The sequence below is a fragment of the Colletotrichum higginsianum genome, chromosome 9, assembly GCF_001672515.1.
Source record: "Colletotrichum higginsianum IMI 349063 chromosome 9, whole genome shotgun sequence".
NCBI classification, from domain to species: Eukaryota; Fungi; Ascomycota; class Sordariomycetes; order Glomerellales; family Glomerellaceae; genus Colletotrichum; species Colletotrichum higginsianum.
Window position 1 is genome coordinate 2,603,801 of NC_030961.1, and position 19,705 is coordinate 2,623,505.

Here is a 19,705-nt window from a genome sequence, read left to right on the forward strand (position 1 = left end):
GGCCGTCCCGTCCGTCCCTGGCAACCTCGGCCAGCCTATGGTAGTGCATCGTTGACGCGACCTGTGTTGCTATTTCAGTTTCTTAGCCGCCTGTGATCGTTGGAATCTTGGAAGAGGTTATCCCTCGGCTGGACAGTGCAACATTGCCAAAGCCTCATAAGTACCCAAGTAAGTACGTACCCGGCCGAGTAGGCAGCCAAACAACTAACATATGGTCTCGCTTGCTGGGAGAGTAACAACCGAAAGCAGCTGTTCGTGCGATGGTGCGCTGGCTCATGATGCCTGGTCCAACTGGACGGCAACACCTTGAGCCTAACAAGGAACAAGATGCTAATAAGGACACTACCTATGTTCCTCTCGAAGCTTGATTCTTGCAGCATAGCTAACAATTACGCTAGCGGTAGCAGCACAACGAGGCCCTCAAAGCGGGCCGGGCGCTTGCATCTACCCTGACCCTGACGAAGATCGCCAGGCATTTTACACATCCTGGTATTACTTGCATCCTGCCCCATCCACTCATTCGCCCTCATTTATCCTTTCCTCCTGGCATACGATGACATGGGCGTGGCGGCTACATGTCTTGGTTCTCTGAACGCTGCGAATGCCCACACGCGCTACCTCGCACACATGCCGCCACCCCTGGACGTCCCCCCCCCCCCCGGACATTATTTTCTCAGTATGTCTTTGTCTATGTGTAGGTAGACACGGCACATGGCGCTTGAGGGTGTTGGGGTATATTATAAGCCGCTGTCCGCTTATACAACAGAACTTAAGGCAACCAGCTCGCCATAACCGCAGTTATATTCTCCATCCGAGAGAAGAGTCTTATTTCTTTCCTCTCCGTGTTCTGGTTTCTCGTTCTTTTCTTGACCTTCGGTTTCCTTGGTTCCATCTGGGTCTTCTGCGTGGATTTTGTGTCACCATTCCCATCTTTACAACGAGTATAACCACTACACTCTTACCTCTTCATATTTCCTCCGCGTTGCAAGTTGCACACAAACACGCCCGACATGCGTTGTTCAACATTGTTGGTACCGAGTCTAGCATCCCTTGCCCTTGCTGCACCAACCTACCCCACGCTCAATCTTCAGGCCGCGCTGCCGGGCTTCATCGAGCACATATCCGAGTATTTCAACATGCTCGCAACCAAGGTCCAAGCCACTCGGTACCTCTCTGCCGCTCCGGTCTGCGATCTTTCCGCTGCCAAGCTGCCCCAATGTGAGCGACGTAAACACTTTCAGGAGTCTACCAGTGCTGACTTGCCTTCAGCCGCCATCGAGACACTTGGCGAGCCCGAGCAGGGTCTGTCCCTGATGCACATCGCCATCGGTCGCGGGACCCAAAACTACACCTGTGACACCAAAAACGCCACAGCAGTGCCCGTCGCCACCGGTGCTATCGCGACGCTCTTCAACGCCAGCTGTGTCGGGTCCTTGTACCCTGACCTTCTTGACAAGCTGCCGATAGTTGCCATGGACTTCAACCTCACAGAGGAGGAGGTCAGCCGCCGCCTTGGGCCAAGCAACCTTGCCATATCGGGCCACCATCTTTTTACGGGTGCTGGGGTGCCACTATTCAAGCTGGAACCGGACGGATCGCCCATCGGGGACGCATACTGCGCCAAGAACGGTTCCATGCCCGCACCCCTCACAGCGCAGACTGGCCAGCACGGCGAGGCTGCCGTCGCGTGGCTCAGATTGAAGGTTATCGAGCCCAGTAGTGGTGGTCTTCGGGAGGTCTACAGGATACATACTGTCGGTGGCAGCGCTCCCGCTTCTTGCAAGGGCCAATCCGAGGCTTTTGAGGTACAATATGCTACACAGTAAGCAAGTATGGTCTCTATGCAAATCATCCATTACTAACCGAAACAAAGATATTGGTTTTACTCGGACGCTTCGTAGAACGTTGTCAAGTCATCGCACCGTAGTGGGAAAAGGCGGTCCAAAGTGACAGCATTGTTACGATTTATGGCGTCGGGGTGTTTACGGGTTTAACAGGTGTAATAGTTCTATTTGGTTTGAGATACCATCGTTTCACCTGTTGCAGAGAGCATCTATGAACTATTCTCTCTCATGACTAGAGATTACTGCGACCTAGATTGGCCGGCGGCAGGCAACGCTGATATCACATCAAGGTCTGCAGAGCACTCATGTTTTGATTGGCAACTTTTTATTTCAAAGCTTCAGTCAAATGGACTTGTATGGCATGTTTCATCATGGCATGGCTTACAATAGGCATAATGAGAGACTGCGTGGTTGACACCATTGGTACTGAATGAGCAGCTGGTCTTTCCAATGGTTAGGATCGACATGGAAACTCGGTCGCTTTCCCAGAAGAGAAGAAAGAACCATAGTACGGAACACAATGGACACATACCACAATGGAAGTACTTTTTGTCATCCGGATAGGTTTGAATAGCTTCAGATCAGCTGAAGGTCAAGATGGGCCACAAAAGGGGTCAGAGGCGATGATTGAAAGCAAAGCTCTTGACAAAAAGGGAAGAAGAGATTGGATTCAAACCCACTAGTCTGGACCCTGAAGGCTAGCACCACCCCGCCAAACATGCCTGCCCGCTAAACTATCCTTTTAGCCCCGCTTACGGATCTCACTCCTGAATTGCCTGACTGCCTCTTGTCTGATCGCCGCCCTGGCCACATCAATTTTCGTCTGGCCAATCATAGGACCTTTTTTTTAGTCATGCAAATCACGCTAAAAATGTGGTCTCGTCAACAGCTGCAGATGCTGTGACCGTTAACTTCACCTCACAGTGGCTCCTGCGCCGGACCTACCTTCAACACCACCCAACCTGCTTGCATCTGCACTTCAGATACCGAACCTGCCCCCCATCTCTCTATTGTCCTTTCAACCTTCGCGAGGCCTAAGTCACCATTTCTTTTCTCACATTGTCAAATAGAATACGCCGCCATATCTCCAGGTTGTGTGTCTCACTGGCCCACAACCCATTTTTGTATGTTCTTTAGCGCTGCATCATTACTGCAGTCGCAATTACCATTTCATTTCCTCTCGGCGTATTTTTATAACTTTATGATTGACGACCAACGATCCACATCTCTCGACTGCTCGCAGCAACCATAACCCATCATAACCAAACCCAACTCCTCAACCCCCGCTTGACCCTTCGGCTAATGATGTACCAAACATAATTCATGTTGGTCAATCAGTCAAGTGTCCAATTGACCATATAAACCTTTGACCTCCGATCTCCGACCGCCGAGCCACTACCTGATAACACCATTTACCGAGCCCTACAATCCGACCAACCCTCCACTAGGCAGTCCATTCATGCCGGGATAACTCAGCAATCGCCATGAACAAACGGGACACTCTGACATCTAGCATGCCCTGCAAACGACGCAGGCTTCGCTGTCAGGGTTCCATGGCTTCGAATATAGTGCCGACTTGGCCGCCCGCCAAGATCCCGGTTGAGATCTTTGACGAGATCACCACATACCTGTCCCGGTTGGATGTTAAGAATCTCCGCCTGGTCAATCGCGAGTTCGATCAGATGATTTCAGCAAAATACTTCCGCAACGTCGTGGTTCCCTTCCGCTCGGAGATATACCAGGCTATGAAGAAGAAGGCGTTTTTGGAGAACGAGGACAACGAGCAGGCACAGTCGGGCAAAGACACGCTCTTCTCAAGTGGAATGCGGATCTTCCAGTCTTTCGGCGAACACATTCTACGTTTCGCCCTGTCCCTCGAACTCGACGAAGAGAATCTCGCCTACCCACCCATCAAACCGACACAGGAGGCCATCACCTCGTACTGGGGCATCTACCGGTGGCCCCACGAATCTTATCTACGATACACGGAACTTGAGGGACTGGAGCAGACTGCTGACGAGACAGCCTCTATGATGGAAGCTCTAGGATATTTGGCCAAAGTGCAGGAATTGGGACTGTGCTGCGACGCAGGACTGGGCTATCTCTTGGGCCCTGATCAACAGCTGGAGAGCCCCCCGTTGCCGCATCCCGTCTTCGGCTTGCGCAACTTGCGATACCGGACACTGCAGCGACACCTCCGAATCAACTCGGATTCTATGAACGCCCGCAAGCTCGCCTTCGAGAGTCCTCGAGACTTCAAGTATACCGTCCTTGAGTCAATGGTGAGAAAAGCCGGATACGCGCAAGACCAGGCCAAGGATGCCATTGCGATGCTCTTGAGTACCGAGAACGTCTCGTTGACGAGTATCGACTTTGATGAGCGTACCGCCGCCGCCGCCGCCGCTCTGGCCAGCTCCGAGAGCCAAGTCATCAACCGCGCCGTGCTTCAACACGTTGATGCCGCTCCTGACCAGGATCACGATGACACTTTCACACGAACGCTGATGGCGGTACTCAGGGACTCGCCTGCGGGCTATCCGTTGCAGCCCAGAAACCTGACCAGAGGGCAGAAGGAGATGTTGTTGGAGCTAGAGTGGGCCCATCGAGCTCTTATCCAGTCATACGTGATCGCGCTCATTGACAATGCCCGGCTGAGCAGATTTAACTCGCTGACGACCCTGACGATCGCCAAGATACCCAGCAGCCATATTTTTATGTTCCAGAGGCCGGACTTTTGGCAAAGCTTACCCAACCTCACCAACGTTGCTCTGGCCGTTGTCGCCGATTGGCGCCAAGTAGCCAAGGTGGCGCCTGGCTGCGTTGAGGACACCTTCGTCTCTCCCGTGGAGTCCGTCCTCAAGGTTCAGAGCTTACTCCAGGACCACATCGCAACGCAAGAGAACATCAAGTTTCTCCACTTTGAGTGGATTTGCGGCGGCGAGTTCGCACCCGGCACGACTCAGCGCAATCTGTACGTGCTTCCGGCTCCATTTTGCTCGCCCGAGCAAATGGTGCATCCCGAGACCGCCAAGTCGCCGGATGTCTTGCTCTCATTGCCGCACGTTAGGCATCTGTCGCTGAAAAACTGCTATGCGACGCCCCACGTCTTCCTCCAAGCCCTCCGAACGATGGCAGGCCAGTCACTGCAGAAGCTCGAGTTGGAGACCGTATCTCTCACAGGTTCGCCCACTCGGGATCAGGCCCATTTGAATGCTGCAGTCCATCAACTACATGCCCATGTCGGAGCGCCGATTCAAATCCAGATACAGGCTCCAGGCCCGGTGCATGCTCACGGCGTGGCTCAAGCTGCTCAACCGATTGCTCAACAACAGCCGCCCCCGGTGCCACCCGCCCCTCTTCAACAGCAAGTCAACTTGCCCCTAGCTTTGGGCTTTGACCAAGGGGGTGCGGCGGTATTGCCACCACCGGCTCAACCTCCAATGGGCAACATGGGCGCTGGACCGAATCAAGTCCCTCCGTTACCGCCGAACCAGATCCCTAATTGGAATAGGATGCGGCTTAAGCAGCCAAAGCTGCTGTCTTGGGCGGGCATCATTGAGCGCGTTTCTCCGGCACCTTCAATCCACGAGCTGATGGCTAGTCAAGGCGATGAGCTGGACGAAGACGATTGGGTCGATGGTTTCGTGCGTCGAGACGATGGCTTCTCTTTCATTCCTCGTCCGCACGGCCTTGTCAGAGACAAGGCTTCCCTCGCGATTGAGCACCTGTCGTTCAAGTCCTGCGGCTACGTACTTGTGGACACTTCCTCCATTGACAATACCGGTATCCTGGGAAGTCATTCACCAAGACAGGCGTCTCAGGACGTTATATCGAGGCGCAGAGAGTTGGCGTCTCTCATGCAGGTGTGTACCGACAGGTTGGCAGCGAAGATCACCAACCATATCACACCCCAGGAGCAATTCAATCTGACCACTGCATTCGGCGTGGATACGGAGTGGAACAACGTGTACGACGAGGGAGTTATTGAAGCCGCAAAGATGGACGGCATCGTGCATCCTGGCCGGGGACGCTTCAGCGGAGTCATCACCAAGACAGTGCGCCAGGGTTGAGTCTGCGTCAGCGAGGCTGTATCGAAACTGTATAATGATTTACTTTGGCATGGTATCTTAGCAATTTGCTACTGCTCGGCGTTTGGGATACGATACCACAAAAGGATCTTGGGGGTAAGGGGGGTAGGGGGGCGGAGAGCGTCGTTGGGCACTGAAATCGACAGGCTGTAGGATAGTTTGTCAAAAAGGGGTCAATAACCATGACCGTAACAACTAGGAAGGCGGCATCGACTCAAAAAAGGGAATGACTTTAAGTTGTCTTGTAAAAAAAAGCAGGCCATAATTGAATGCATTTTCCTCGTATCCGTTGACGCCAATCAAGTAGCTAGGGCCGCCTGGGGGAATCGTTTTTGCATGTTTGTTTATTGGTGGCCCATGCAGACCGTTGCGTGAGAGTTCGCATGCCAATCCCTAAATGCCATGAGACCATAGCCTTCCTGTACACCAGCATATGAAAAGCCGCAAAAGTTTTATTTGTTGGTTGATCCACGCATCCACGCATCCGTCAACCCAAAACCTCCCAGGTGTTCCGCGTTTCCACACTTCGCAACGCCCAACCGCACAAAATGTCGAATATCATCCGTTAAAAGAGAGTTCGTTTATGCGGCGGTGATGGCCTGGCGGACGCGGGCACCACGCTGGCGGGAGTTGAGGCGGATCTCCTCACGGCCAGCGACGGCGTCAGACTTCTGGACGACCTCCTCACCCTCGGTAAGGATGAGCTCGATGTGGCAGGGGTTGGACATGTAGGGGTTGATCTAAGTGTGTTAGAGGAGCTGTCCAGGTTGAAGGGGATCACAAGAGGCCAAAGACATACACGACCGTGAGCACGGTATGTGCGTCTCCGTTGCTTGGGGGCCTGGTTGACTTGGATGTGCTTGACAACCAGGTTGCCGGTGTCGAGACCCTTGGCATCGGCGTTGGACTCGGCGTTCTTGAGGAGGCCGAGAAGGAACTCGGCGGACTTGACGGGCCAGCGGGCCTTGGAGACACCGAAGGCCTTGCCCTGAGCGGTGCGGCCGATAGAGCCAGCGTAGCGGCGGAAGGGGACGGCCTCCTTCTTCTCGGTGACGTTCTCGAGGAAGGTGACGGCGCGCTGGAGCTTCCAGCCGTTGATGGCCTGAGCGGTCTCGCGAGTGTTCTTGAAGGACACACGGAGGTAGGCGCCGCGGGCGCGGGCCGACTTCGCGGGGGCGATCTCGTGGGCAGCGTAACGAACCTGGAAGACGGAAACTGTCAGTCTCGTTGTCTCAAGTCCATGGATCTTTTCCTCCCCCTTGTTCTAAGGTGACGCTCCAATTGTTTGCAAGGCGAAGTTTTGTCGGGTGTTTTTCCCAGGTCTCTTTGGCTCTTAATGTAGACGAGGGGCAGCGGCGGTTGTCTTTCGTCGGTGACGATTCCAATTGTCTTCGGCAATTCACACAAGTTCCTTCTTTCGGCGAGCAAACGGATGGGGAGCGGTGCGCAACTTACCATCTTGATCGTTGGGTGTGGTGATGGTTTCGGGGCGTCGGTGGTCGTCGTGGACTGGGCTGGCTGTCAGAGTGAGGTTAGAAGAAATTCACAACTTTGAGTGACCCTAGCCCTCCTGCGCGCGGGTTGGCTCTCGCTTGCGGATCGAGCAACGGCAGGGGGGTCGGCTTTAGGGCTCCGCAGCCCTACGGGGTAGGAAACAGCGGCTTTCGAGCCAAACGGAAGGGGGGGAAGCACGGAGGGTTCGAATACACTCACGATTAATACGGTGATGGAGCTGTAGTAGGTTTGTTTTATTATGTCAGTATTGCATCCGAGTTTGCTCGTTGTCGGATGTGAAATGTAAGATTTCAATCGATGTCGTCTCGTCACAATCGTTAGATGCGCCGGCCGCCTGCTCCCACAGGTTTCGTAAGGGATCGCAGAGCGGAAGCACAATTTTGGCAGGGGTGGCCAAAGCGCCTCACGTGTCCCCAATCCTGACCAACCAGATACCGCTCCTCGACAAGCTGATAACAAACTCTATCCACCACATTTTGTGGCAGCCACCTCTCCCGGGAAGACCTTCTGGGGAGACTGCGCCTTCCTCTCTCAGACTGCAGTCCGTCTGGACGGGCTGATGGGTTCTGAGTTCTTCCGGCCGATTAAATTTTGCTGCTCTTCTTCGCGGCTTTAGTAGCGCTTGGACCACCCTGCGAAAATCGTCTTTCAACTAATATGAAAACGTCCCCTCTACGAATATTGCTGACACCAACACAACTGGCCCCAGTCTTTTGGCGGTTACGCTATCTAATCTCTGGGAAAAATTGCACCGGAATACGGCACTTGTATAATTCCGCCGTGTCCAATCAAGCCATTTGACCCCACAATCTCTCTGCATGCTCCCTGGCCCGTGCGTTCTCTTGAAGCTCCCAAAAAAAAAGTCCGACGAAAAATTTCAATCACCCAGCCGAAGCGTATATCCAGTGTTCAACCCGCCACCAAGAGGATTAGCACCTGCGCCTCTGACACCCCCAATTCGACTTTTCACAACGCGGGAACTGCCTGTCTTGATCCAATTCATCGTCCCTTCTTACAACAATACTCAACAACACCCCTATAACGAATCAATAAAAGACATGGCTCCCTTCGTGCCTCGTGGCGGCGGTGGTCGCGGTGCCCCTCGCGGAGGCGGTGGTGGTTTCGGTGGACGTGGTGGTGGCCGTGGAGGCTTCGGCGGCGGTGACCGTGGAGGCCGTGGTGGCTTTGGCGGTGACCGCGGTCGCGGCGGCTTCGGTGGTCGCGGTGGTGGTCGCGGTATGCTTTGAGTACTCGATGTTGACGAAGCGCGAATCTCTGTACTGATGAAGTTTAGGTGGTGGTCGCGGCGGTCCTGGTGGTGCTCGTGGCCGTGGAGGCATTGACAAGCGCGGCGGCAGAGGTGGTGGCCGCGGAGGCTTCAAGCCTGGCCAGAAGGGCGGCCAGAAGGTCATCGTGGTATGTTGATCCATCGCTTCGGACGCCTCGTACCATGGGCTTAACTGACACCCATAGGAACCCCACCGTCACGAGGGTATCTTTGTTGTCCGTGGCAAGGAAGACGCCATTGCAACTCGCAACATCGTTCCTGGCGAGTCCGTTTACGGCGAGAAGCGCGTCTCAGTCGACGACAGCGTCCAGAACGAGGACGGCACCACCACAACCACCAAGGTCGAGTACCGTGTATGGAACCCCTTCCGCAGTAAGCTGGCCGCTGCCGTCATCGGTGGTCTGGAGAAGCTCTACTTCGGACCTGGCTCCAAGGTCCTCTACCTCGGTGGTGCCTCCGGTACCTCCGTCTCCCACGTCGCCGACATCGTCGGTCCCACCGGCTTCGTTTACGCTGTCGAATTCTCCCCTCGCTCTGGCCGTGACCTCATCGGCATGGCTGCGAAGCGCACCAACGTCGTCCCCATTGTCGAGGACGCCCGCCAGCCCCTCAAATACCGCATGCTCATGCCCATGGTCGACGCCATCTTCGCCGATGTCGCTCAGCCCGACCAGGCTCGCATTGTCGCTATGAACGCTCACCAGTTCCTGAAGGTCGGCGGCGGCATCCTCATTTCCATTAAGGCCAACTGTATCGACAGTACTGCACCTGCCACTAAGGTCTTCGCCATGGAGGTCGAGAAGCTGAGAGCGGAGCGCATCACTCCCAAGGAGCAGCTTACGCTAGGTTGGTTCCCCCGATTCGTGTCGAATCCAGATTGAAAACTAACACCTTCCAGAACCTTTCGAGCGTGACCACTGCCTTGTCGCCGCCGAGTACTCGCGCTACGCAAAATAAGGTGTGAAAGACTGGAGAGATGAGAAAGAAAAATTTGTGTATGCGTTGCGCGTGTTAGAGGAGGGTGGGTGAGCGGTTGAATCTGTACATTTGCGAGATTCCCACGAGATTTGACTTTTGCTTCAATGGGTACGGTCGGTCGGACTTCATCTGGACAGGCGTTAGGAATTTAGGACTGGTCTAGTTCAGAACTTGCATGTTAACCCATATAGGTATTAAAAAGTCCCCCGTGGTGAAAATGACATGTTTAATGGGCCTATAGGCTTGAATAGGAGTAGTAGTTTCGTGCAGTTGCCTACGTCTTGGTGGTTGGTGACGAACGATTTCTATCGAGAGTCATCACTTCGTTGGTCCCAACCTCCATCCTGGTGTTGCTGGACCTCCATACACAACAGCCTCCCCCACCTTTACTCAATTTCACCCAAAAACCCCAACCCAAATGCCGATGTCCCCCACATTGACAATGCATCCAGCGGCGTTTCGCCGGTCCACGACCCCATCTCGGGCTGAGCCGCGAACGGCATAGCCATCGCTATCGCTGCCGACGACATGCCCAGCTGCTGCTGTTGCCGCTGTTCCTTTTCTGTCGACTCGCCTTCGACCCTCCACCGGTCATCATAGCACCCGTACTCCACGGGGCTGCGTGCAATATATACAACCCGCTCCTGCTCCGGCTGCCAGTCCATCGGCTCTGCGGGGCCCCCAGCGCCGACGCTGTCGGCCCACGACTCAACCGCGGTGCGCTGCTGGTCGAGGAGAGAGAGCATGTGGTGGCGAAATCGGAAGCTCTTCAGGGTCGCGTCGCTGAAGACCTGCTGGTCTGACGTGACGAGGTCTCTGGTGGGGGCTTTCGGGGGTCGTGGAGAGAGATGTCGCTCGGATTTGCGGCGGCTGCTGCGGCTGTTGACGTTACCGGCGTCGTTGGCGTCTTCGTGTTTAGAGGTTATGTGGGTGAATGATGATACATCTGGCGAGCCTGGTGGGGTCGGGAGCATGGCGAAGTCGCCGTCCGTATCCGTCTCGATGGCAATGCGGTGGGTGTGTCTGTGGTGGCGGTACTTCCGTGAGGGTTTAGAGACGGGCACGGATGAGGCCCGACATCTCCTAGCTGCTATTCCGTCCTTCTGTGACCGGTGGCGATGATTCTTTTCGTTGATGACGCGGCCCTCGGCGAGACTGAAGTCCGCCTCGAGGGTTGCGTGTCGGTGCTTGGATGACCGCTTGCTTGGTCTGTGTCTTCGCGTCATCGTGGCGTGGTTCGCGATGGAGCTTGAGGAGGGGCGATTGTATGGGACTTTTCACCTGGGGCTCTCAGGTGTTTGTAACTCTTACGGCGATCTGAGTCAGGTCCATCCGTTAGTTGGAAGGTGTTTGAAGAGGCCCTTTGGTATCAGTGAAACGGGGAACCATGGAGTTTTGAGGAAATCGAGTAGACCATCGTGGAATCTTGCTCTAGACTTCATCTTATGGAGGGCGGCGACAATCGTTCGGGAGGGTTCTGGCAGTCGGCATTCTTGGCCCCCTTGACAAAGACGGAAGAACCCAGTACTTATATCACTATGTGTCTATCGACACTCAAGAGATAACAAAGGCTGGCATGTCGAGGAAATAGCACAAGTCGTTGTGTGCTGGGGCTGGCCTGCTCCAACTTCGAAACTCGTTTGAAGGTTCATATCGGTGCAAGACAATGGAACACTGTCGAGCATTCAAAGACTTACAAACCCCATTTTCACGCCGGAGGACCTACAAGCCAAAACGCGGCGTTTCCCCTCGCTTCTAGCTCAAACATGAAAGAAGCCTAGATGATTGATTATCCGTATCGAACCTCCAAATGGTCGTCCACAGAAAAGGTTCGATACAGGCAAAACAAAGGCCTCCAAGCACTCGAAATCATCAATATGAGCATGGGTAGCTGAATTGGATTTCCAAAGTCTTGGTATCACCGTGTGGATGAACTGTAGACGTGATGTAATCCGAGCTGGGCGCTCAAGAGCATGCTAAGACAGGGCGAGAGGGATGTAAATTAAAGAAAAACTCAGATTCTTCCATCAGGACCGTTTATGGAGGAGTAGACGACTTCTTGATCGGGTTTGCAACTATTCAAAGTCGACACACGGAGAAAAGATTGGAGCTGCTTACCAATACTGAAGGGAAATGAAATTCACCGTTTTAACGAAACACTCGGCATTCCACCCCAAGACCACAACGAGCATGAATGGCTCTCGAGGGCAGGGGATCACCGACGGGTCCCTATTTTCAAATGTTTCGTTTCCGTTCCAGTATCTCGATATATGGCTTCTAGGAAAACTACAAGGATACGAACTTTGTTCTGAGATACCATTAGATAACATAACGAGATCCCCAAAACACAAACGTCTTCCACTTGAATGTTATCCAGGTAACTGAGCAGTTTGACATCGCTATCTGAAATTGTTTGTTCACTACCTACCTATGTTGAACATTCTTGGATCGCGCAGTCTTTGGGTTAAACCATCAGTTTCAACTTCCCGTCTTCCATCGTAACTGCCGTGAATGGCTCATCGATAGAGGGCCATCATGTCATACTTCGGGACGATCTGACCATCCAGAACTCTTTCTCCAGCAACCCACGTCGAGTTCTTCTTGAATAACTGTCCAAGCGCAAAGATACAGGGAGCTATTGGACAGCGAATGGTTTCCCAGGCGGGTATGGCCAGCCAATCGGTCTGAAGACGGATTCGTTGGAGGCGCGCCTATTCTCGTGTCTTTGGTCTCTCTAGACCCAGCAGAAGTACTTCAGGGATCTGACCCCTCACCCTACGACGGCGGTTTTCGTGGATCTGATCAAGTCCCCATGACGAAGCACTGTCTGGGTCTAGAACACCAAGACGTGCTAGGAGGCATATTTTCCCGCGTGGCAGGGATCACAAGGAGACCTGTTCGGTCAAGTTTTCGTTCCAGATGGGTTTCTGACTAGTCGAACCGTTCGGGGGAGTTGTCATTTTGGCGATGTTGCCGTGGTGGCGCTCATCCTTGTCGACGGCTGAATCCCCCTCTTTCTTCCTCTTTCGCGGAAATATTTTCTTAGAGAGCTACTCCATACGCTAGTGCTGCCATGCAGAAACGCACCAGCCATTTCACTTCGATGAGGAAGTCAGTTGAGTTTTCCGAAGATCTCAGGGGGTCATGCTTGAGTTGTCTGTAGCGCCCTGGGGCATCGAGGGTTGCATCATCACATCCAACGACCAAGCGAGAGCTTGGATGACACCGAAATTTGTGGCTTTGACGAATTGGACTGCTTCCTACGATGTAGAAAATATTCAACACGTCTCTTCCATATAAATTGATGCACGTTCCTAGCCTTGGTCAGCAGGTCAAAATTCACCAGAACATGGCCCAGTTTAGAGATACAAAAGCCAGCGAGATACCTGACTGGAATTGTCGTTACAGAGCAAAGCTGACATTGTCAACGGCGGTTGTTGATCGGGTCCTCCGGTGAAGTGGCTTTCATCCTTCAGATCTTCTCTCCAACGAGTCGACAGGGAGTGTCCTTGCAAGCGTTGGGATGGCTAATATCAACCCTGACGGAAACGCACAGACAGAACACCAGCATCTAACAGATGGCCAGGCTCAGCTCCTGTTGCACGGCCAAGTTGCCCATCGGGGTCAGCCCCTGTAACAAATGGTTCTGGGATGATGACAAGGAAAGAATTAAGTCACTTGAGATGGATGCCGTTCGGCGATGGGCGAGATCATTGCAGGTCGTAAAGTTAGTTGTTGGGGTCGAAGGAGGCCAAGCCATTAGGCTCCTTCTGTTCCTCCGCAATCTGGCTATGCTTTGCTTTCTTTACCGAATTGACAGTCTCGATGATGAGATACCGTGAAAAAGCGTGTCATGTTTCATGTGCTTAAGTTCGAATGGCTGTCAGGATGAGAACATCAAACCGGCATCCCGTCGAGCTAAGAAACCCCTGATGGAGAGGGGGCTTGCGTCCAAGACAGACAGCCTGATGAGACAGCATTCCTACGCCCAGTCAGAGTAAAAATGTGCGTATACTGTCCATCCAAAAAAACAAAACACGCGTGCCTCACATTAAATAAAGCGAGCCGAAAAAACCAGGAGGGAGGATCTGGCCAGAGCAGGGCTGAAAGCCAACTCTGGCCGAGACCGGTACCATAGGCGAAATTTCCTGATCCGTTTCTTGCCACCGGGAAGGCGTTGGAAGCTCCAATGTCCTTTAAACTGCTTTGGTCTACAGCGCCTAGCAATAGCACTGGATAATGATGAAGCTGAACGACAGGCCGGCGTAAAGAACGAGGATACATACGACGAGTTGCACATGTGTCCGCAGAATCCCAAGTAAGAAAGTTACGCCCCGGTCTCTCCCCGCGCAGGCTATGGGACAGTTGCAGAGGCCTCAGACCGGCGTGTTTTGGCATGAGAGGCTTGTGGTTGCCATTTCCCAAAAGATACCCACCATCTGAGAAGGAACCCCACTCCACCCCGCATGGTACCTAAGCACGGGGAATGAGTGATGCTACATTGTGGTTGGCAAGTGCGGGTCTTGCACTCCACCTGTAATATCACTCTAATCACCAACCAATCCAGCTTGGCCTGCTGCGTTCCACTCTGACTGCTCGCGTGCTGCTCCCGCCATTACAACACCGAACGTCCAGCCGTCCGGGCGTGCATTAAAGAATCTGCATGCGTCTGCCCCAGACTTTGCCCCCTTCGTGCCCTTTGGCCCACGTCCTCCATCCCCGAACAAGGCCCCTACGGAATAGGAAGCGAATTAGAGCTCGTCTCGAACAACCAACGAGAACCTTGCAACGGCGTTTTCATCCCGTCTGGGTTCCAAGCCAGCGGCACAGTTTATGTCAAATGTCACTGGTAGCTGTCTGAACCTTCGCTTCACCCGAAGTCAAAGCTTCAACTCCGAAACGCACTGGGTCATCCCATCACAGAGCGGTTCTGTCGAGTCGAGAAACCGGTCAGCGCTACAGAGCATTCATCATCGAGTCTCTGGCGTGTGGCTTGGCACCGACCACACGCACCAAAATGTCAACACGGCGGCGCTGGAATGTCTGTCTTCATCCCATCTCAAACAAGTAGGGACGAAGGCCGAGACGGCAGCAAGCTGACGGCCTCGTCCCAGTTTCAACAGCACCCACAAACATCCGTCCACCGTCGCTGAGACTACGCACTCTATGGTGGCGCTCTCCACGTGGTCTGCAACAACATGGTGCCTTTGGCCAGATCAGGAGATGCTGAAGTCTGAATACTTTCTCACTATTCAGTCAGGCAATTGTGGCTGGCCGTAAATGCTATTCTAATACCAGAAACGAAGTTATCGCTAGCTTTGTGCTAACCAATTATCGTACACTAATCGTTTGCTCCCTAAAACGGGTTGGGTTTGCTACCTTCGGGTCAGGGAGCACAAGTGTTGAATGCCTAGACTGTCGCTACCTTATAACGCACCGGATGAGACGGTGGAAACTAGCGCCTGACTTGCACTAGCTGCCGTCATCTACACGGCTTTGCGTCTGCTTCAGATGGCTCTTTGCGACGCACTTTAGTAGGGCAACTCGGCAGCGCCATCAGATGGCTGCAGATAAGATGTACCTATGCAGCAGCTCGCAAAAATTCGAAAGTCGGACGAGGCCCGATTTCTTCGAGTCATGAAACCAGAACTGTTCTTTCCAGTCGACCCTGCGCGTCGATAGGACCAATGAACCCGAGCAAGATGAGCTTTGTCGCCGTCAACAATACCAAGCATGCGACTTTCAGCACTCGGTCCCTATTTCCCGTGGCTTGACATGGGTTTCACCAAGAGCAGTGAGAAGTCGACGGCTTTGAGAAAGCCGTCTGTGGCGGCTCGCTAAGAAGTGCCTGAATGCAAGACAGTTTGGTCTGCTTCCGCCGTCCCGTCGTCGCCGCTGCCGCCTTGACCATGGCCTGGATGTCCAAGCTCCTTGACCAAACTGTGGTCATTACCTGAGCTTCATGCTGGTTAACGATGCTAACATGATATTGCGACTGGAAGCCGTCTCGGGGGTCAACATACGGCCATCGTCTACAAGAATGTCATCCTGTGAGGGATGCATCGCAATTCCGAAGCCAAATACGGCACAGCTCAGGATGCAGCCAACGCACACACGCGACAAACGAGGTGCAATCATCCTAGGAAGCCCTGCACTGAAGCCTGGTGGGGATGGGGCAGCTGTGGGAATGAACAAGGGCAACCCTGGCGTCCCCAGGTTCGTCCGACCCCGCGCCAAGCTGGTTATATGAACTACTAGTACACTGAAAGCTGATTTCTTCACTTGGCCTGTTCCGGTTACGACAGCCGTCGTTGTTCTGCCCCCTATCAGCTTTGAGCGGGCAAGGCCAATCCCAGCACCGGTCAGGTATCTCGACGGCCTCTCTCACGCCTTTCACTCCGTATTGGTACTTGCGAATGTCTACCTTCTCCAACATGGAGCAAGCTCTTGACGGCATCCTTGCCCAATCCTGCCAGGCATCACCCCCTGCTACAAGCCATGCGACAGTCAAGGGCGTGCCTCGCCTCGACAAGTTGATGACTGGCTCTGTCCCCCCGCCCGCCCTGAAATTTTGCCGTTGTCTCCCTCACTTCTGGCTTTGTTTTCTACGTTTCTTTTGAATCATGTTGGTGCTCGTTTCTCGACAACATCGTTACTGGGTTCGGGTGCAGCACATCCGTTTGTGCTTTCTCATAGACCATACGCGTCTGGATTCTGCATAGCATATTGCGCAGCCACTGCTTGTGCTGGCAACACTCATCGACCTACTGAGAACCTAGACCTTTGCCGTTTGCATCGTTCATGGGAGTCTCCTCGAATTGCATACTTGACGATCGACCTATCTCCCACCACTGCGAACAGAATCACAACTGTTCGAGCAGGATCTTCGAGCGCCCTGCCGTCGACTTCAACTTTTAGCCGTCCGAATCGCTGCCGGTGGAACCCAAGATAGTCACCCCTCGCATTCCGTGCCTCTGATCTGGCCTGGCTACACAACGTGCTCCGTCAAGACCGGGTTATCGATAAATAAACATACGCCCACTCACCATGAACACACCCGAAGAGAAGGTCAACCTGGATAAGGGCGATCTTGACTTGCTCAGCATCATCGAACGGACGTGCTCGGTGTTTTCCCTGCTGGGATGTGTCTTCATCATCGTAACATTCTGCTCGTCGAGAGCGTTTCACAAGCCCATCAACCGGCTAGTATTCTTTGCCTCCTTTGGCAACATGATGACAAATGTCGGGACTCTCATGGCGAGGTCATATATTGGCTCTCCTGACTCCGCGGGCTGTCAACTTCAGGCTTTTCTGGTGCAGATGTGAGCCTGCCCGACCTTCGCCCGAGTCCATTCAAAGCTAACTCCGCAACAGGTTTATGCCGGCCGATGCATTTTGGACGCTCACCATGGCCATCAATGTGTATCTAACATTCTACTACAAATTTGACGCCGAAAGACTACGGAGGATGGAGATTCCCTACCTCATCTTCTGCTACGGTATTCCGTTCATCCCCGCACTGGTATATGTCTTTATCAGGAACGGCGACGGCCAGAGAGTCTACGGAAATGCAACGCTATGGTGCTGGGTCACGCCTGAGTGGGAAATCTGGCGCATTCTCACGTTTTACGGGCCTGTCTGGTAGGCCTTCAACCTCCTGTGCGAGGCGACCATCACTAACGTTCTTAGGATCGCAATCCTGATCACCTTCTTCATCTACATCCGCGCTGGTAGGGAGATCTATCAGAAGCGCAAGCAGCTTCGCAACTTTAGCTCTTCCGACCACGATCAAGGGAACTCGTTCCACGACGTTCTCACCTCAGTGAAGACAACAGAAGTCTATGTCACCTCAGAGGTGGTGATTGACCAACCGCATGGCTCTATCGGGCTGGGTCCGATGGGAAGACGTGGGTCGGAAGCCGGCCCATCCCCGCGGATGCCCAATGCCGCCGCCTATTCCGTTAGCATCTCTGCGAGCCATAACCACAACCGCAACGAGTCGCTGGCCGACGAAGTCCTCCCTGTAGAAAGCACTGCGGCCGAAGCTGCCACGCAGCGTCCCATCAACTCGGCTCGCCGGCGCAATTTCGAACTCAACAACGCTGCGTGGTCGTACACCAAGTGCTCCATCCTATTTTTCACCGTCATTCTCATCACTTGGGTCCCGTCGAGCGCCAACCGCGTTTACTCGGTCATCCACACGAGGGAATCCTCAACACCCCTTGAGTTCATGAGTGCCTTCGTCCTCCCACTACAAGGATTTTGGAATGCCCTCATCTATGTTGTAACCTCATGGAAGGCTTGCAAGACTCTATGGACCGACATCAAGTATGCGTCTCGACGGCCAGACGTCACGGAAATCGTTGGTACTTTCCGCCACAGTGACTCGTTCAGGATAGCGAGCCAGAACCGAAGAACAAAGAACTACGAGAGTGAAAGCATAGCAGAACTCACAAACAGCCGACCAAGCTCCAAGGAGCAGGTTTCGCGGGCATAGACGACTTGTCTACTGTAGTGATAGCAACCCGTTTTCATGTGAACGATACCCAATGCTATGCAGAAAGTTTTCTTTGGGGGCGAGGGCGAGCGAGGCTCCGTCGTATTGACATGTTTAGGTTCAACATCGCTTTTCGAGGGAGCGTGTACTGTATATATTCCCACGGTCTTACGAAACACATGATTTGTTGAACCAGACAGATTAATCATTTACAATGACATTTGGTTAGGTTGCGTTCAACGCCGGCCTGTTCGTTTGTGTATGAAAAAGTAGCTACGTAGCATTTGTTTATCCTCTACTGTCTCTCCTACTTCATCAAGTAGTTTACCCTCATACGAGACACACTGTCAAGGTGTAGCGCCACAAACGTCGAGACGGATTGACTCGGGAACAAAGCACATCAGATTCCACGTGTGTCCCAAGACGAGACTGCATTCCTCCTGTTCGGACCCAACGGTTTGTCTCACCACCATGTCCCAAGTTTGGCCGGTTTCGTCTATACGCAACTGTCAACGCTCAGTAGTGCTGGGTAGCAGGCGACAACAACGACAGCCCTGAAGCGCCACGGCAATCAATGACCAACGGTCTGTGGGCAAGTCCAGTTCTGTTGCATCGCAAAGAAGATGGCGTGACGGCGTAAGCAGAAATTGTGTGGTGTCCCTGTCCCCTGTCATTTGCCGGTGTGTCCGTATGTGGTGCCGATTGTCAATGACGGGCTGTCTTATCATCTTGTTATCGTAGGCTTGGCGAATCTTCTTTGGATACAATGCTGCCGGGGAAATGTGAAAAGTAGATTAACATGGAAGGTTTGGGCTTGAGTTGATTGCTCTAATGCAGATGCACTTGGCAGGGTTCGAATCCCCTACCTACAGCGTACAGTCAGCATCCAACTCAGTGGGTTTGTAGCTGACACTGCGGCCACTGACTGGCAGTGATTGCTGAAAGAAAGGAGACAATGCCCATTGACAGCAGAAGTGAACTTGCCTCCGCCCCGTCTTGGCTTTCATGCATGCAGGAACTCCAAGCTTTTCTTCTGTCGGAACAGGGATTGATCCAAGTGTGCATCGGATGCTTGTTTAGGTAGTGGTCTCTCCCGCGCTGTTACTCAGAGAAACCGATATCCCTGACAGCCTGCCTCCTTTTCTAGCATTTCCGCCAATCAACTGCGTAACGATCGCCGACAGGAAGCCACCGAGGATCCTTTGCCCAAACGCCATTGGCTTTGCCAGCACAACCCGATAGCGATCAGGGAAATTGACGAGAAGCGCAAGCAAGTAACAGTCGGAGGATGAGTTCTCCAGCGGGAGAAACCATCGGCTGGCAGCCCGCAGTAGTAAGAGTTTGCACCAGGGGGGTTGGAATTTAGCCTTCAAGATCAATCAGGGCTCACTCACACCATCTATTGTCCCGCTTTGCTTTGGTTCTGAACGGCCAAGCTTGTCTTCATCTACGGCCGGAATGGGCCCAGTTCAAGCGCAGTGAATCTCGAATATGA

General features: G+C 53.4%; 7 protein-coding genes across 7 annotated transcripts; 5 read left to right on the top strand and 2 right to left on the bottom strand.

Annotated features, from left to right (window-relative positions):
* Positions 1–1,010: 1,010 nt before the first annotated feature.
* CH63R_12995 (Malate dehydrogenase) lies at positions 1,011–1,901 on the top strand (the record flags this gene model as incomplete). The annotated part of the gene is made up of 2 exons (XM_018307969.1): positions 1,011–1,822; positions 1,874–1,901. 2 exons carry the CDS (start codon positions 1,011–1,013, stop codon positions 1,899–1,901), a joined length of 840 nt encoding a protein of 279 aa, XP_018152386.1.
* Positions 1,902–3,397: 1,496 nt separating this feature from the next.
* Positions 3,398–5,914, top strand: CH63R_12996 (F-box domain-containing protein; the record flags this gene model as incomplete). The annotated part of the gene is made up of 1 exon (XM_018307970.1): positions 3,398–5,914. One exon carries the CDS (start codon positions 3,398–3,400, stop codon positions 5,912–5,914), a length of 2,517 nt encoding a protein of 838 aa, XP_018152387.1.
* Positions 5,915–6,513: 599 nt separating this feature from the next.
* On the bottom strand, positions 6,514–7,390 carry CH63R_12997 (ribosomal protein L22; the record flags this gene model as incomplete). The annotated part of the gene is made up of 3 exons (XM_018307971.1): positions 6,514–6,672; positions 6,732–7,196; positions 7,388–7,390. 3 exons carry the CDS (start codon positions 7,388–7,390, stop codon positions 6,514–6,516), a joined length of 627 nt encoding a protein of 208 aa, XP_018152388.1.
* An 875-nt stretch (positions 7,391–8,265) lies between these two features.
* Positions 8,266–9,692, top strand: CH63R_12998 (Fibrillarin; the record flags this gene model as incomplete). The annotated part of the gene is made up of 4 exons (XM_018307972.1): positions 8,266–8,683; positions 8,742–8,863; positions 8,921–9,581; positions 9,634–9,692. 4 exons carry the CDS (start codon positions 8,266–8,268, stop codon positions 9,690–9,692), a joined length of 1,260 nt encoding a protein of 419 aa, XP_018152389.1.
* A 407-nt stretch (positions 9,693–10,099) lies between these two features.
* Positions 10,100–10,939, bottom strand: CH63R_12999 (uncharacterized protein; the record flags this gene model as incomplete). The annotated part of the gene is made up of 1 exon (XM_018307973.1): positions 10,100–10,939. The coding sequence occupies one exon, from the start codon at positions 10,937–10,939 to the stop codon at positions 10,100–10,102; it is 840 nt and encodes a 279-aa protein (XP_018152390.1).
* A 5,821-nt stretch (positions 10,940–16,760) lies between these two features.
* Positions 16,761–18,210, top strand: CH63R_13000 (G-protein coupled receptor; the record flags this gene model as incomplete). Its single annotated transcript, XM_018307974.1, is given in 3 exon segments — positions 16,761–17,035; positions 17,088–17,349; positions 17,359–18,210. Coding segments are annotated over 3 exon segments (1,389 nt in total).
* Positions 18,211–19,165: 955 nt separating this feature from the next.
* CH63R_13001 (uncharacterized protein) lies at positions 19,166–19,502 on the top strand (the record flags this gene model as incomplete). The annotated part of the gene is made up of 2 exons (XM_018307975.1): positions 19,166–19,267; positions 19,341–19,502. The coding sequence occupies 2 exons, from the start codon at positions 19,166–19,168 to the stop codon at positions 19,500–19,502; spliced, it is 264 nt and encodes an 87-aa protein (XP_018152392.1).
* Positions 19,503–19,705: the final 203 nt, after the last annotated feature.